This window comes from Diceros bicornis, chromosome 24 (assembly GCF_020826845.1).
Source record: "Diceros bicornis minor isolate mBicDic1 chromosome 24, mDicBic1.mat.cur, whole genome shotgun sequence".
Lineage (NCBI taxonomy): Eukaryota > Metazoa > Chordata > Mammalia > Perissodactyla > Rhinocerotidae > Diceros > Diceros bicornis.
In genome coordinates, this window is record NC_080763.1 from 3,288,523 (window position 1) to 3,305,157 (window position 16,635).

Below are 16,635 nucleotides of genomic sequence, written 5' to 3' on the forward strand. Positions count from 1 at the left end.
TCTCTCCTCCTAAGGCTCTTCTATCCAAGTGGGCTGAGTTTCTTACCATCCCAAGAAGCTTGCTCCATCAACGAGTTCCTCCCCCTCTTCCAGATACTAGATTTCTTTAACTGCAAGTTTCCATCAGCATTTAACTTCCTTGAGTCTCTCCCATCTTCAACCACAAACTGCCTCTCTCCTTCACTTTGTTCCTCTGTCTTCATTTCTGCCCTCTTTCTTTCTTCCTCGTCATAGATGTGGTTCATTAAAAAGATGTCTTTCTTTCCTATTTACTTCTCATTGACATTACTTTGACTCCCATGCTCAAAACGCCACTGAAATCTGCAGAATCTCTTCTTAATCAAGGCCACTAACCACCCCCATGCGGCTAAATCCTATGGAGGCTTAACAATTTTTATCTTACTTTTCTGTAGCATTTGATGCGATTGACTACTCTGTCCTTTCTGAAACAACTTTACCTCAGCTTCCAGCACACCTCATTTCCACGGCTTTCCTATGCATTTTTTGGTTGTTTACTTTGCAAGATCCTCTTCCTCTAATCTGCCCTGTCCCTTAAACATGGGTGTTCTGCAGGATTCTGTTCTTAGCCTTCTCACGGAACACACACCATGCCAATGGCTCCACACACCATTAATGCTAACCGCGACCATATCAGTATCTGTAGCGTGGCTCTCTCCCGTGATCCAATGGCCTATCTCCAAATAGATATCCCACAGGTACCTCAAATTTAAGATATCCCAAAACTAAACTCATGGTCTTTCTCCCCAAACTCAGCTCTTCCACAGATTCCCCACCTCCATATCACCTTATCCACCCCACCGCACAAGCCAGAAACAAGTCCCTCTTGTTCAGCCTCTCCCAAATCAGTCACCCGGTCTGTTGATTAAACTCCCTCAGTAGCTACTGAAGTTGCACTCTTTTCTCCATGCATATTGATAAGCTTAATTTCGATCACTACACTGCCCTAAAATTACTCCTCTATATTGTAGCCAATACAAATATGATGGATCCTGTCATTTTCATGTCAATAGTGTTTCAGTGACACTTCACTGCTGCCAGTTTAAAAAACAATCTCCTTAATATTTTATCCTCCAATTCCTGCCAATTTCTTCTGCTCTTATCCCTCATGTTAGCAGGAATCAGATTCAACAGCTATTAAGGAAATAATCACCCTCTCCCCTTAAACTCCATCTTCCAGAACAAACCCTGTGGTTGAGGCTGTTGTCCGGGCATTACTGCACATCAGCCTCTGCCTGGAGGGCTCTTTTACCAACTTTCCTCCTTTCTTCCACAGACGTCAATTTTCTCTTTCAGATCTAAACTCGGACATTATTTCCCACACAAAGTCTCTCTTAATTCTCCCCACGGTCACTGGCGACTAACCAATAGAGCACCCTTACCCCTGCTCCTGTGACCCGTTTTTTACTTTTCAGAGCACTATCTATTGCCTGAATCATAACTGTTTGTCTCCCCCCTCGCAACATGCCCTAAACATCTTGAGGCATGGGACTGTAACTTATTTTTGCTCACGTCTCTAGCACCTAGCCAAGTTTGCAGCATACGAGTTCAATTAGTATTGGCTGAACTGAATTTTTTAGAATTTTGCATTTTAGATCTCTAAGGGGCCTTAGAGAGCACCTAGTCCAATACTCTCATGTCTCAAAGGAAGGCACTGAGGTTCAGATAGGCTATTTTCCCCAAATCACAGGGCTTGTTTAGTGGCAGAGCAGAACCTACGCCATTTGATTCTCAGGCTAGTGTCAGTGTAATGTGCTGGAAAAGTGCTCCTTTGGGAGGATGTGGGAAAGGTGGGATGAGACGAAAGGTAAGCTGTTATCCACACCAGGACTTGACCTCTCAGTTACACAGGGAGGAGGGCAAGGATGTAATCAGCATAGGGAGGACAGGGCCAGAGGACAGGTCTAGTTGCTAAATCAAGGGTGGGTAATCTGAGCCGGTCCTGGGCAGCTTAGGAGATACTCAAGAAGAAAGCTGCGACAGATTCTGAGAGTAAAAATAATGGTAGAGACCCAAAAGTTAAACTCATGTGACTGAGAGAGAAAGGCAATAACCCTAATTAAAAGTTTTAGGAAAACTACAGAATTCCAAAACACGGGCATAGCAATCTTTTATCCAGGACAGAGGTTTTCTATTGTTTATACTGCGCATAACTATAAAGCAACAGTTTAGATGGCTACTGGGCATAATAGAGATAGGGTAGAGATTTGGACATTTTGTTGAAATATACTAAAACATCCTAATGTACAATGTACTAAGAAGACTTCAAAATATAGATCAGGAAAAGCACCTCCATATTTAAAGTGATGTTATTTTGGGAATCATTTTTGTGAAATGAGCCAGGGGCCCTTTCCTTTGGTACTTTAGTCCAAATATGAATATTTTTAGTTAGAAAGGCATATTGCTTTACATATAATAATAAATATGCATGCAAAATGTAACCCAAAGGAGAGACGGGCTCCGCCAACAGGAATAACTCCCTGAACGCTACGTCAGAACTGGCCTGCCAAAGGAGGTGCAGCCTTTGCTACAATCAAGTAGCTGGGAAATCAGGAGGCTGCTGCTACAACTGTAGCTCCAGAGCCCAGAAGCACCTCACTCCTTTCTCAATTCTGCCTCTCCAACCTCTTCACTCAGTTGGGAATACAAGTCTCACATGAATGCATCTGAGTGGAATCTAAATCTCCCTGGAGGGCCCGCCTCATGGCTTAGCGGTTAAGTGCACGCGCTCCGCTGCTGGCGGCCCGGGTTCGGATCCTGGGCGCGCACCAACACACCGCTTCTCCGGCCATGCTGAGGCTGCGTCCCACATACAGCAACTAGAAGGATGTGCAGCTATGACATACAACTATCTACTGGGGCTTTGGTGGGGAAAAATAAATAAATAATAAATAAATAAATAAATAAATAAATCTCCCTGGAAATGAGTGTGGAAAATGTATTTCGGTTTTCTAGCCTTTGCTGTAAGGTAAGGCACATTAGAAGGAGTTTGGAACAGTGAGGAGCCCATCACTGCAGTCTCCACCAAGCAAGCCGGGCGCCAAGAGTGTAGTGAGTGCCGTGTGAGCTCGTGGGAATGGTTCTCAGGGGGTATGGCTCCCTAGATGACGTGATATTAAACTGGAAGTGAGCCAGGCGGTTTTGGTGACTAATGTCACCACAAGTGAGAAGCTCATCAACAACCTACAAGACCAGCTAAATGCCCTGCAGAGGAATCATGGCAAGGAGCATCACGATGTTCTCCAGCTGCAGAAGAACCAGACCAACCTGGAGAGGCAATTCTTCTGCCACCTGAACCAGTACATCAATCAGACAAACGAGGTGAAGGAGTAGTGTGAAGAACCGAAAGAAGTCACCAGAATGGGAAATAAAGCTGTAGCTCTATAGGACTGAGTGGGAAAAAAAGACCAAAGCCAGTAGCTCTGAGCCCTGAGCAGCCTGAGCCCCAGCCACAGGAAGCAAGTCTGCCAGTTGCCACAAGGGAGTGGAAACATGTCCAGCAACATGTGCCTCAAACCCCAGACCCCAGTTCTCAGATAGCTTTGGATTTGAAGAGATAAGAGGAAACCAATGAGATTCAGGTTGCCAGTTAGAAGGAGCCTCAGAGGAGTATCCTGGGGCTGCCCCAGGAACCAGGCCAAGAGCAGAGCCTTGAAAATGACAAAAACATGCAGGGAAGAAGTGTTGGGGATGGGGAAGAATGTGCCCAAACCCACAGGCGCCAGCTACCCCACTGGTGAGCTAGGAAACCAAGAGACTGGGGACCCTGAGGGGCCCAGCTTGTCCTCAGGGAAGGTCAGGAAGGGGGCAGGATGTTGGCGAGGAAGGGAGAAACCAGCAAAAACTGGGAGGAGACGACTACAGCATGGACGGAAACGAGGCCGAGTCTGAAAACAGAAAGCAGGCAGCTACTGCAGAATGAGGGAAACCTAAATGTCTGAATGCTGAAGATCAGAAAAGAGACACCATAAATTTACTTGACAAGTGAGAAAAGCAGAATCACACACTTTAAGTGAGGACCACATCAAGAGATTACAACAAAATATTCCTGTGAAACTGCAGACAGTCATGCGTCGCTGGGTGATTTCCTCCTTGTGGGAACATCCGAGTGCACTTACACAAGCCTAGATGGTGTAGCCCACTACACACCTGGGCTCCATGGTCCTAATCTTACCGGACGACTGTCGTATATGCGGTCTGTTGTTAACTGAAACATCATTCTGTACTCAAAACTGTGACAAGAACTAAGTTGAAAAAAAAAATCTAAACCTAAAAAAGAATCTAAAGGAGTAAAGAAACTGCTGAAAGACTTTTTCCCCCAGCGAAGTGGAGTTTACTGAATATTACTTAATAGCTATGCCACTGTCAACACCGGCCATTCCAAGGCTCTCCTTACCTCTCAGGTTCATCTGATGAGCTGGTGTGCCACCGGATTCTTCTTTGGTCTTATAACAAGAAATAGATGTATCTTTAAAGGTGCACCAATATTGCTTGTAACCTTTTAGAGTCAGCTTTTTTGGCCTATGTGTCAAATAGAATTAAAAGAAAAACCACTTTTGTAGTAACTTTATCAATGCTACGTTTAGCAGAAGTTTCATAATATTAACTCTGAGGCCAAGTTTTACATATGCTGAATTCAGTTCCCTTTGGCCAGTGTGTTATATTCAATGTTGCTGTTATTGTATTTGCCCCTTCCTTCTCAGTCAATTTCAGGAAGATCTCCTAAACAGTGAGTGGGCAGAGGAGAAAGATAGTAGGGCCCACATTCCAGTATTTCTGTCCGTTGAAGCCATGTCTATTACTAGCAGGCCACATGGAAAGAACAGGAAAATAAAGGTGAAGTAACTGTCAATAACTCAAGGTTCCTAGGTCCCATAATCACCTGCAGGTTCATGAGTGTCTGTAGGGCTGCCTTTGGCACCTCTCTGAACGAGAAAGTTTAGCTGGCATAATGAGTGAGGGAAGTGCTTCTCTCTCTCAGGGATGTATTTCAATAGCGACTTAACCTCCACTACAATGTCAAACACAAAGACGACAGAGCAGTCCTGAGCAAGAGTGGATAAGGAAAGGTAGAGATGGATGAAAAAGGTGTATAAAGGAAGAAGAAAGAAAGTATGTAGGGAGTGGCATCTGAAATCATGCTCTTATCTCAAAAATGTTACATATGTTAAGCTGTTCTATGTTTAGCTACAGTAAATGGTTTATTCCATAATGGCTTTATATCTTATATTCCACATCACCTCCTTCCCTCTTTCCCTTCTCTGCCTTAATGCTTAGCTCTCTTAATTCTGTGGAATTTAACTGGATTGATTGTTTAAAAGTCTAGATAAGAGACATCGGAACCTTATTATAAAATGTCCCATGAACAAATGTATATAGAATTCAATAGAATCTGGGGCTCTGAACAAGGAAAGAACCACTGGCAGTAACAGTTCATTATCTACTGCTTTCAACCACAGGGAATGCTTTATACTGATCGGCCACTCCACGTCTTAGAAACTACACAATACAATCTAGGTTACACATGGTCTTTTTCCTTCTCTTAAGAAAATGCTTATCAGTTAAAACAATTTAATGAGTACTGTGATTTTAATTTAGTAAAGATGGTTCTTTTCCCTCATTATAGTTAGTGTTCATCTAATTGGTAAATGCTTTTACAAATGAATATGCCAAACTTACAGTAAATTTCAATAATGTGAACATGACTATAAAACTAGCACTTATTATTCATTAATATTTGGAACCCCTCCCCTTTTTGCACTTACTTGAAAACTTTAATATAGTCAGCAAGTTCAGGAATGGAAGTGATGTCACCCTAGGGAAAGAATTAAATTATTTTCTTTCCTGAAATTTGAAACTCCGTTTCGTATCTGATATCAAGAACCAGCTTACTTAATAAACAAACAAAATTACATAAAATAGATTATAAAGATTTTAAAGGTACAATCACATTATATGGCCATATAGTACAAAGGCATTTTCAAATGGTATAAAAAGCTAATAAAAATTTGATCAAAATGGCAATTTATACAACCCACAAGAATATACAATTGATTCTAATATAGCTAAAACTGTTGGTAGCTGCATATGGAAATTCTGTAAATCGTTAACAGCCCTCAGATAAGTGTTTCTTCTGTAATAACTAAATCCTAAGCTTTAAAACTAAACTTAGCATTTAAAATTTTTCCTGAGATCTATTTTTCTCTTCTTTTTGTAATATTTCAAATTTGGAGATCACTAAATGGATTTTACCATGATTGAAATTAACTTTTCCTCTGCAGAAATGTTCCCATCACTTGTAAGAGAAGGTGCAGAGTATCAGAAGATCTATGTTTACTGTGTTGGAAGCACTAGAGACTAGAGCAATATTAATTTTAAAATTTTCCCTGAAAGTTTTTGAAAAGTCAGTATCTGAATTCTCTAAAGTAGTAAATTTTTCTCTCCATCCCCTAAATACTTCATGAGAGCCTAAACCAACAAAAAGGTGAGCATCAATTCAAACTAAGTTAGTAGGTAAAAACATTCACCCTACCAAAATTGTTGATGTTTTACCCCCTTCCAAAGTAATCTCCAGGTCTGAAAGAGCAGCATCAACTTCATCAACTTCTTTGTCACTGTTGTTCAAATGATTCTCTGATGTCATGATTGACAGCTTATTGATATGATACTGAAACCAGAAATGATATTTTATTTAAATGATTGTTCTAACTGTAAAACTTTAAAATGAGATTACTATCTGCATCTACACTGAATGCTTTTCATCACCTAATTTGAAAAGATACAAGTGTCCAGGTAGGAAAATGAGACATCGTACCTGAAATCAATGTCTTAAACCTGCTAATAAATATTTATCCAAAAAAAGTAGGGTCTCTGGACATATACAAACGAATTTATAGCTTAGGAGGCCATAGGACTTACAGAGATGTGTTAATGAGCAGAGATTTTTGACTTTTTCTTATTCTCTGTGTCTAGAATGAGGCTTGGAACCCATGAGTATTGAATAAATGAAAAGAATATGCATAAAGTCTTATATAGAAATGGACTAGTATTGATCACTTTATATTACTGCTACCACCCAGAGAGGGGAAGTAGTCACACTACTGTGTTGAGAGCTCAAGCTCCACCCCCATCCTCACTTCAGCGCTAAGATCACGATCAGCGCGAGACGGCAGTTCTATCCTCTTACATGAGGACAGATTATGTTTACATGTGAATACACACAAATACTCACGTGTGTGCGTGTGTATAATGAGTAGTGATAACTACTCTCTGTAGTAATATATGTATATAACTACCCCATACAAAGATAGAAAAATCTTTGAGTACAGAATAGTCATAATTTTAAATAGACTTAGGGTAAGTGACTCAGAACAAATATTACTATCTGTTAGATGTTAATGCTAAAACTTAGAGAGGTTTTATACAAAGGTAAGCAGAGCTTTTAAATCATTTAATCAGTTACCTTTCAAAGCACTAAGTAGCACTCCAAATTTCTGAACTGTTTATTCACTGAATACAATCTATGCATGGGAACATTTAATGAACTAATCTGAAGTCAATTATCAATGTCTTTCCGTAAGATTTAGTGAATTAGCAATGAACAGTCTCTGGCTATACCTTCAGTTGTGCTGAAATGAGATCCTTAAAGTGGTAGAAACTTCCAGGTTTACAACATGGAGATTGAGGTGGGTTGAAGCCCTCAGGCAGTGACCTCAAATGTCAGAGTATATTAAGAATCACGTGGAGAGATGGTTAAAAATACAACAGAGTCTTAGGTTCACCCCCAGAGATTCTGATTCAGCAAATCTGCAGTCAAGCCTGGAATCTACATTTTTACTAAGCGCCTTAGGTGATTCTGATGTAAAAGGCCCTTATGAGTTATATGGGAGAAACTCTAGCTATGAATGAGACTGGTCATAAAATCCAGCTCTGCTTTCAAAGGTGCATGGCATATCTGTTAAACATTACAATACACACTTGGACCTAAATGCTTTAAAAAGAAACAGTGTTCCCAACTTATTTTTTATCCACAGATTCTTACTCTGAATTATTATTATTTTACTCTTGTAGATTTATTTTACACAAGGAACCAGAAGCCCCACGAAAAGAACAGTGCAGGCAATGTCTGAAATAAAAATTAGTAGGCATCTCTTTCCCTTTCAGGTCAGTTTCTGAGAAGGCTTCTAACAACTCAGGTGATTTGTAGTCCAAAATTCTCTCATTAAATCTAGATCCTGGGCCGGCCCGGTGGCTTAGCGGTTAAGTGCGCGCGCTCTGCTGCTGGCGGCCCGGGTTCGATCCCGGGCGTGCACCGACGCACCGCTTCTCCGGCCATGCTGAGGCCGCATCCCACATACAGCAACTAGAAGGATGTGCAGCTATGACCTACAACTATCTGCTGGGGCTTTGGGGAGAAATAAATAAATAAAATTAAAAAAAAAAAAAAAATCTAGATCCTAAAATGGTCCAGGAGAGCTATGCTTTGGGACATTCAGTCTCCACGAATTAAAATCCATGGTTTTGGGCCGGGCCCGTGGCTTAGCGGTTAAGTGCGTGCGCTCCGCTGCTGGCGGCCCAGGGTTCGGATCCCGGGCGCGCACCGACGCACCGCTTCTCCCGCCACGCTGAGGCCGCGTCCCACATACAGCAACTAGAGGGATGTGCAACTATGACATACAACTATCTACTGGGGCTTTGGGGGAAAAATAAATAAATAAATAAATAAATAAAAACAAAAACCATGGTTTCTGAGGTGTTTTCTGCTGCAGCGAAATGGAATATCTTTTGTACACTGGGAGGGAATGGGTGTGGAGGAAAGCTGCAGAATAATCCCATTTCTGTGAAAATATGACTCATTCAAATACTTTTTGAGCACCTACTATGTGCCAGGCACTGTATGTATTTGTTGGATTTAAAAAAAAAATTATTTTTATAATAAAAACATAAAAACAAATGCTATACAATAAAATCTGTGTGTTTTCCCCAAATATATATATATATATATACATATTTTTTTTTTTGGTGAGGAAGATCAGCCCTGAGCTAACATCTGTTGCCAATCCTCCTCTTTTTGCTGAGGAAGATTGGCCGTGGGCTAACATCACGTTATATGTGGGACGCCACCACAGCATGGCTTGATGAGCGGTGTATAAGTCTGCACCCAGGATCCGAACTGTGAACCACGGGCTGCTGAAGTGGAGCGCGTGAACTTAACCACTACGCCACGAGGCCGGCCCCTCCCATATACATTTTATATGTATTATTATTCTGTCTTGGCAAAACCTTCACTAGAAAATTATGAGCCTACATTCTAAGTGAGGAAGATGCAGGTAGAAAGCCATAATCAAGTGAGGGACTTTCAATACTACTGCTCCAGAATTTAATTTGAGAAATTCTTCAGACAGTTCATAGAAGATGCTTAACTAGTTGATTAAGCAAGTCTCTAGAAAATAACTGATTAAACTAATTCATCCATCATCAAAGATTTTCCTTGTCTGAGCTTCGTTTTGATTCCCTTTTTTTCATCACAAAAACTAAGAAGAAATTGGCTGTTCTCCCACTCTAAAGGACAACTGTCTGAGTCTTAACTAGAAAACTTTTCTAGGTGCATAAAAGCAGCGGAAAGATTGAGAGCATTTTTATTTGTGTTCTAAGGGAAAAGATGAAATCATTTTTATAGTGAAAGCTTTTCATAACTGCATGTCAACTTTGCTTCTTGTATTTTTGTTATTTAAAGAACATCCAGCAACCTAAGGGCCCATCAAGGGACGAATGGATAAAGAAGATGTGATGTATATATATACACACAATGGAATACTCCTCAGCCATAAGAAATGATGAAATCCAGCCATTTGTGACAACATGGATGCACCTTGAGGGTATTATGCTAAGTGAAACAAGTCAGAAGGAGAAAGTCAAATACCGTATGATCTCACTCATAAGTAGAAGATAAAAAAAACAACAATCACATAGAGACAGAGGTTGGATTGGTGGCTACCAGAGGGGAAGGGGGGAGGGAGGAGGGCGAAAGGGATGATTAGGCGCATGTGTGTAGTGAGGGATTGTAATTCGTCTTTGGGTGGTGAACATAATGTAACCTATGCAGAAATCAAAATATAATGATGTACAAACTGAAATTTATATAATGTTATAAACCAATGTTACTGCAGTAAAAAAAATAAAAATAAATTTAAAAAATAAATAAAGAACATCAACTTTATCAGGACTTTACACAAAACCAGAATTCCACCGTAATCTGAGAACACTCACCAAAACCTCACTCAGATATCTGAAACGTAAGAAAGATTAATCTAGATCAGTGATTCTACAGATGCTGACCTATAGATGCCACCCAAAAATCATTTTACCAGAGGGGCAGCAGTAATGAGGTAGACAATCAGGTTTCTAATAAGACCACCTGTGTAACTGTGAAGCAGGTGGCGTGCAAGAACCACATCTGGAAAACACTGACTTGATCTAAGGCAAACGTTACCTAACTACTTCTTAAGGATTATCATTCTAAAAATTTACTTATGTTTAGTTTCATTAGTCTCTTAAAATTTTATCATCTGATAATAACAAACACATAGACAGAGACTGTATTGGTGGTTACCAGAGGGGAAGTGGGGGGAGGAGGGTGAAAGGGATAATTCGGCACATGTCTGTGGTGAGAGGTTGTAATTAATATTTGGGTGGTGAACATGATGTAATCTATGCAGAAATATAAGTATAATGATGTACACCTGAAATTTATACAATGTTATAAAGCAATATTACTGCAATAAACAAAAAACTAAAAAAAAAAAAAAATTTTATCATCTGAAAACATATTATTTCTGCCATAGTCCATTTTACAAATATTATCCCCAGATGTTTATGAAATTATATGCCAGTAAGCTTCATTTCAGAAATCTGATTTTTAACATAGATTTTATTTCCAAGGAAAATTGAGTAGTTTTAAGCGAACAGACATCGGGTGTGGGATGACACTTTTTCTCCTACAGGATACAAAAAAGTAACTATTAAGTATACCACAACCAAACTCTTAGATAAGACGAAAATTTATTTTGCTTTTCTAAGTGTCTACTCAGTTTCTACATAGCAAAAAGTAAACACTATTTATCAAAATGCTATTACTATGCACTTTACTATTTAAAAATAATTCCCTACCCTTTCCCCGCAAACGTCCCATTTACCAATACTCTCCACTACCTGCAACGCTGCAAACATCATCATTTCTTCTTCTGTGCACTCAATTTCTTCTAGGAGAATAGCCCATTTGGCCTGCTCATAAAGCTGATTGATTCTGATTGCATCATACTGCAGCAAAAGAGACACAATTCTTTTGTAATGTATCACCGTTAACATTAAAAAGTTTGAAAACTCTGAATATTCACCTTGAAAGCTTGACCAGAAAAATTTAATATATAAATTTTTTTCTGGGATTTTTATTCATTATCAAATAATAATAAGAAAGATACCTACAGGGTTAGGTATACCTATATACACCTGCATCTAATTTTCCATTAAAAATGACATTAAAATATGCCAAAAGATTATTATTCAGTATTAGAAACAGATTCTGTATATTATTTTTGAGGGAAATAGCCATCAGATGCTAGGCCTCTGAACAAAAGAAGTCTAGCTTGAAGACAGCAGAGTAAGGCAGGACTGACTGCTTTTCAGTCTTGCTACTGCAAGCTGCCACACTAAAAGGTCATAATCAGAGAGCAAATTAATTATTTGGGGGAACACGTTGCTCACTGTGGAAAAGTATACCCAGACAAAGTGGCCGGTCCTTGGAAACAGTTATTTTAAAGATTCAAAAAATAGGGTACATATATACACTTGTGGAAAAGATTTACTTACATGTTACTGAATTATCCATTTAGGTATGTTAATAAAAATCAATAGTGATGTCTTAATGTCTTAACAACACTATCATAGAATGTTAACAAAATACATAACCCCTCCTCAAATGTAATTATGTTCCCAGATAATCACTTTGATAATTTTACTAAAATTAGACATGATATGGCCTATAAAGGAATTAAAATGGATCTTTTATAGTTCTACTATACACATTTTACTGTTGTATAAAGAATTATTTAAGCACATAATAAAAAATGATAAATATGTATATTAAAATCTAGACTATAATCTAGACATGAAAAGGATGAGAAGGTAGTCAAGAGAGGTTTTTTTTCCCCCCAAAGATGATAGGGAAGCAAAAGCTTCAAATGTCTGTGCCATGCGTTTCCTGGAGGAAAATACTCCAGATTTTTACAGCAAATTTAAATCTTATCAGAAAAGCAAAGTACTTCAGTAGCACAGATGATGCCAATTATTTGATAGTAAAAACATATTACAATGTTTGGCTATTCAATAGCAAGAAATGTAGACTTAAAAAAAATTCTTTTTGAAACAACATCTTTTGGTATATAATTAGAAATCTGAAAGTAATTGAAAAGGTAATCTCTCAGGAATCTTTTCTTTCACCTAAAGTACAGTTGAAGAGAGGTATAAAAAAAAAACCAACCCCAGAATTTAACCAGTTCTGCAATACCAAACTAGTGCTTTTAAAATACAAATCAATCAAAAATTTAATTACCTTAACAAAAAAGAAAAAGGTTCAGTTATGCTTCCAACCTACTACAACAATAAACTTATTTAAAATACAGATGCTTTGTCTAAAGCCTTGGGTTTTTAATATTACTCAAGACTTGCTATATACAAACAATTCCTTGCCCCACCAACTTCCAAGACACAAACATCCAAATGAACAAAACAAATAAAAAGGAAAAAAAGAAGAGATCTCTCTAAACCCTAGGTACCTTTGGATTCAAATCAAAAAAGCTGTAATACTTGAACCGGAGCAGCAAGGCCTCATTTTCCTTCACATCTTGTTCCATGAGAGATCTTGAGGAATCAAGCCATCTAGACAAATTAACAAGAGCAGTGGAACAAACCAAGACAGAATTAATAAAATATTTCTACCTCTAATTGGATAAAGAAGTTCTTCAACTGTATCTATATTTTAAAACTTACCCTTGGTTGATTTTTGCTTTGTCAAGAAGAGCTTGAGGCTTGAACAGTTTTGCCAAGATTTCTGGTGACGTGATTGGCTGACTGACAGCAAGTATACCAGGATTGCCTTCTGACAAAGCACTGTCACCAAACCAAGCAGAAGTCGGTGACAAAGGGCTTCCATCGTGAGCATCGTAAGTGGGAGTCATTGTTTTACTATAAAGTCCTGGGCTTGAATATATACTTCCTAATAAATAACATGAAAAAGAGGTAGTAAGTATGAAGTGCAGATCTTAGTTTTCAACAACACACGCTATCATTATATAAAGCACATTGTGAAACACAAGCTTCATTCTGGAAGGAAAGCTTAGTATATTATTTTACCTGTCTTGAAAATATGTGAAATTAACTCTACTTGTATAACATTAAGAACATGTAATAAGATCAAAAGAATATAATTAAGTTGGTGAAAATTCTGGGGAAAAAAATCAGTTCAAGAGAATTAGAAGATAAGTTAAGGACATAGCTGAAGCAGACAGACCAACTTTTTGTTTTTAATTGTGGCAAGGCTCACCTTTCAGAGGGCCAATGTAAAGAACATCAGCGCCTATAGGAAAGGAAAGAAAGGAATTCAGAAGGTGAAGGAAAGGCAACAACAGAAGACAGAAACAAAAGAATGTAAATGAATAGGAAATGAGAAAAAGAAACAGATTTTTCCTAATTGTGAATCATAAATTGAAGTAAATATTTCAAGTAGATTTAAGAGTAAAGAACCTTAGAAGCTATGACATGAGTAAAATAAGCTTTTTGTCCAATTCACAAGAATGATGCTGTGCCCCAGTGAGGTGTCTAGGGAGACAGGCACGTCCACGCTAACACTCTGAAATCCACCTCGTGTTAAGACAGCTCCAGGTAACTGAATAAATTCACTTAAATTAAGAGAACAATTTTATGTTAACATTTTCTCAGTGAATAGCTAAACTAGTTCCAACAGATTTATAAAGTATTAAAGCAAGGGGGTAGATAAAATTTTGCCCTAGAAAGATGCTAACAAAGGTACATGTTATAATTAAACCCCTGAAGGCAGGGATACTGTCTTTTTTATCTTCTGATTCCTTGGTTAATTATTAAAGGACTGGACATATAGTAGAGGCTACATAAATAAAATTTGTTGAATTAGTCAATTGATGATATATCCTCCATCATTTAAACTCCAAAAATTAAGGAGACTAAATTAAGACTTTTTTATTTTTTTAATTTTTTTATTTTCTTATGTTTTTAGTTTCTTTGATTTTTTTTTTTAATTTTTTGTTTATTGCAGTAACATTGGTTTATACCATTGTAAAAATTTCAGGTGTACATCATTGTACTTCTATTTCTGCATAGATTACATCATGTTAAATTAAGACTTTTTAAAAAAAAAAAGTTCAGAATGGGAGTTGGCCTGGTGGCATAGTAGGTAAGTTTGCATGCTCTGCTTCGGCAGCCAGGGGTTCGCAGGTTCGGATCCCGGGCGCAGAGCTACACACCGCTTATCAAGCCATGCTGTGGCAGGTGTGCCACATGTAAAGTAGAGGAAGATGGGCACAGATGTTAGTCCAGGGCCAATACTCCTCAGCAAAAAGAGGAGGACTGGCAATGGATGTTAGCTCAGAGCCAGTATTCCTCACACACACACACCCAAAAAGTTCAGAATGACATTCAGTAAAAGTACTGCCCCTCCAAAGTCCTAACTCTGTTAATTGTATCTTCTCTTTCAGTCATAATTTTTAAAAAGAAAATGTGTAAATGGGTATCACATTGTTGACGGATGACGGAAAGAGAACAGCTGCTTCCCTTACCTAATTTAGGAATATGCTTAGGATCTCTCTCCTTTCCTCTCTAAATCCTCTGCACCCATGCAATGATAGAAACAATTACCTACGAAAAAGTGGTGGTAAAGCTAGAGATTTTCATAGTTGTCATGACCTAGCCTAGGAAGAGAATGAAAGTAACAAAACAAAACACTCCGCTAGCCACAGGGTATCTGATTTGATGACCCCAAGATGTGTCCTTCCAATGTTAGTACTACAACAACTTGTAGAATCAACACTGTTAAACTTAAATAAGCAACAAAAAAAGCTGTGAACTCTCCCTTTTTTAGCCTTTAAAGAAGAAGATTAGGATAATTAGTGGCAGCTTTAAAAGCTAGAAGAAACTTAAACTACAAGGACATTTTGTGAAAGGGTTACTTGGGGACGCACACTTATTAGAAGAGCTGAAAACAGTGCTCCAGTTCAGCTGGGCAAAGACTAATTCTGCTATACAGAATATACATGTAAATAAGGTGTGGAAAAAGATCGCCTCCTAGGCAGAATCTCCTCGCTGTTTATTTCAAAGATCTAGTGAATAAATCTTTAAGAACATCAAAACATTGAAAATTCATTCATAGTATGATGAACTATAACTACTAGTCAGAATTGAGTAAAGTTAGAATTGACATTTTTTTTTTTTTTGGTGAGGAAGATCAGCCCTGAGCTAACATTCATGCTAATCCTCCTTTTTTTTTTTTTTTTTTGCTGAGGAAGACCGGCTTTGAGCTAACATCTATTGCCCATCCTCCTCCTTCCCTGCCCCCAAAGCCCCAGTAGATAGTTGTATGTCATAGCTGCACATCATTCTAGTTGCTGTATGTGGGACGCGGCCTCAGCATGGCCAGAGAAGCGGTGCCTTGGTGCGCGCCCGGGATCCGAACCCGGGCCGCCAGTAGCAGAGCGTGTGCACTTAACCGCTAAGCCATGGGGCCGGCCCAAGAATTGACAATTTTCTTTATGAAGTTTCTAAAATAGAAAATATATTCCACTAAATCACACAACATTTAATAGAATCAGCCACCCAATCCATTCTCTGCCCTCTCAGTTTCCTGTACTTTGTACATTCTACACTTGATATTTGATCACTGCATTGTTCCTATGTGTTCCTGTTTTGTCAGGCACTCTCTGGTAATATGGCACTCAGCGTTCCCAATGGCCTCTTATTCTCATCTTAGAGGAGCAGACTGAGACACACGAGGTCAAACAGCCTGGACAACGTCAAGAGCTTGACAGCTGCAGAGCCACACAGTAAATCCTCCAGTCTGACTGCAGCTGCACACCGCCTCCCAGGTACGTCATTTATCTAAGCCCTTCCCAACTGTGTGCATTTATTGTTCAGAGTTTTGTTACTGATGTCACCACCACTGCTACTGCAAACTATGCCTTCCAATAAACATGGTTGTACTCATTTCCCAATTCTGGCAGCATTGCTGAGTCAGAGGGCACACACAGAAAAGGTGCTGACAAGTTGTACCACGGCTGTTTACAACATGGTTATACACAGTGATCAAGAAATGGCTTCTTATTGGGGCCAGCCCCTAGGCCTAGTGGTTAAGTTTGGCGTGCTCCACTTCGGCGGCCCGGGTTTGGTTCCTGGGTGTGGACCTACACCACTTGTCAGCGGCCATGCTGTGGTGGCGACCCACATACAAAATAGAGAAAGGAAGAGGGCCGGCCCCATGGCTTAGCGGTTAAGTGCACGCGCTCTGCTACTGGTGGCCCGGGTTCGGATCCCGGG

General features: G+C 39.2%; 1 protein-coding gene across 2 annotated transcripts in view; it reads right to left on the reverse strand.

Moving 5' to 3' along the window:
• FERMT2 (FERM domain containing kindlin 2) overlaps positions 1–16,635 on the reverse strand; it is a 92,840-nt gene that overhangs the window by 8,024 nt on the left and 68,181 nt on the right. For both annotated transcript variants that reach the window (XM_058566925.1, XM_058566924.1), the window contains exons 5-10: positions 13,066–13,291; positions 12,852–12,954; positions 11,230–11,337; positions 6,551–6,685; positions 5,784–5,833; positions 4,415–4,539 (exon numbers count right to left, since the gene is read on the reverse strand). In XM_058566925.1, the coding sequence (XP_058422908.1) occupies positions 4,415–4,539; positions 5,784–5,833; positions 6,551–6,685; positions 11,230–11,337; positions 12,852–12,954; positions 13,066–13,291 (747 nt within the window). The remainder of the gene's footprint in view (positions 1–4,414; positions 4,540–5,783; positions 5,834–6,550; positions 6,686–11,229; positions 11,338–12,851; positions 12,955–13,065; positions 13,292–16,635) is intronic.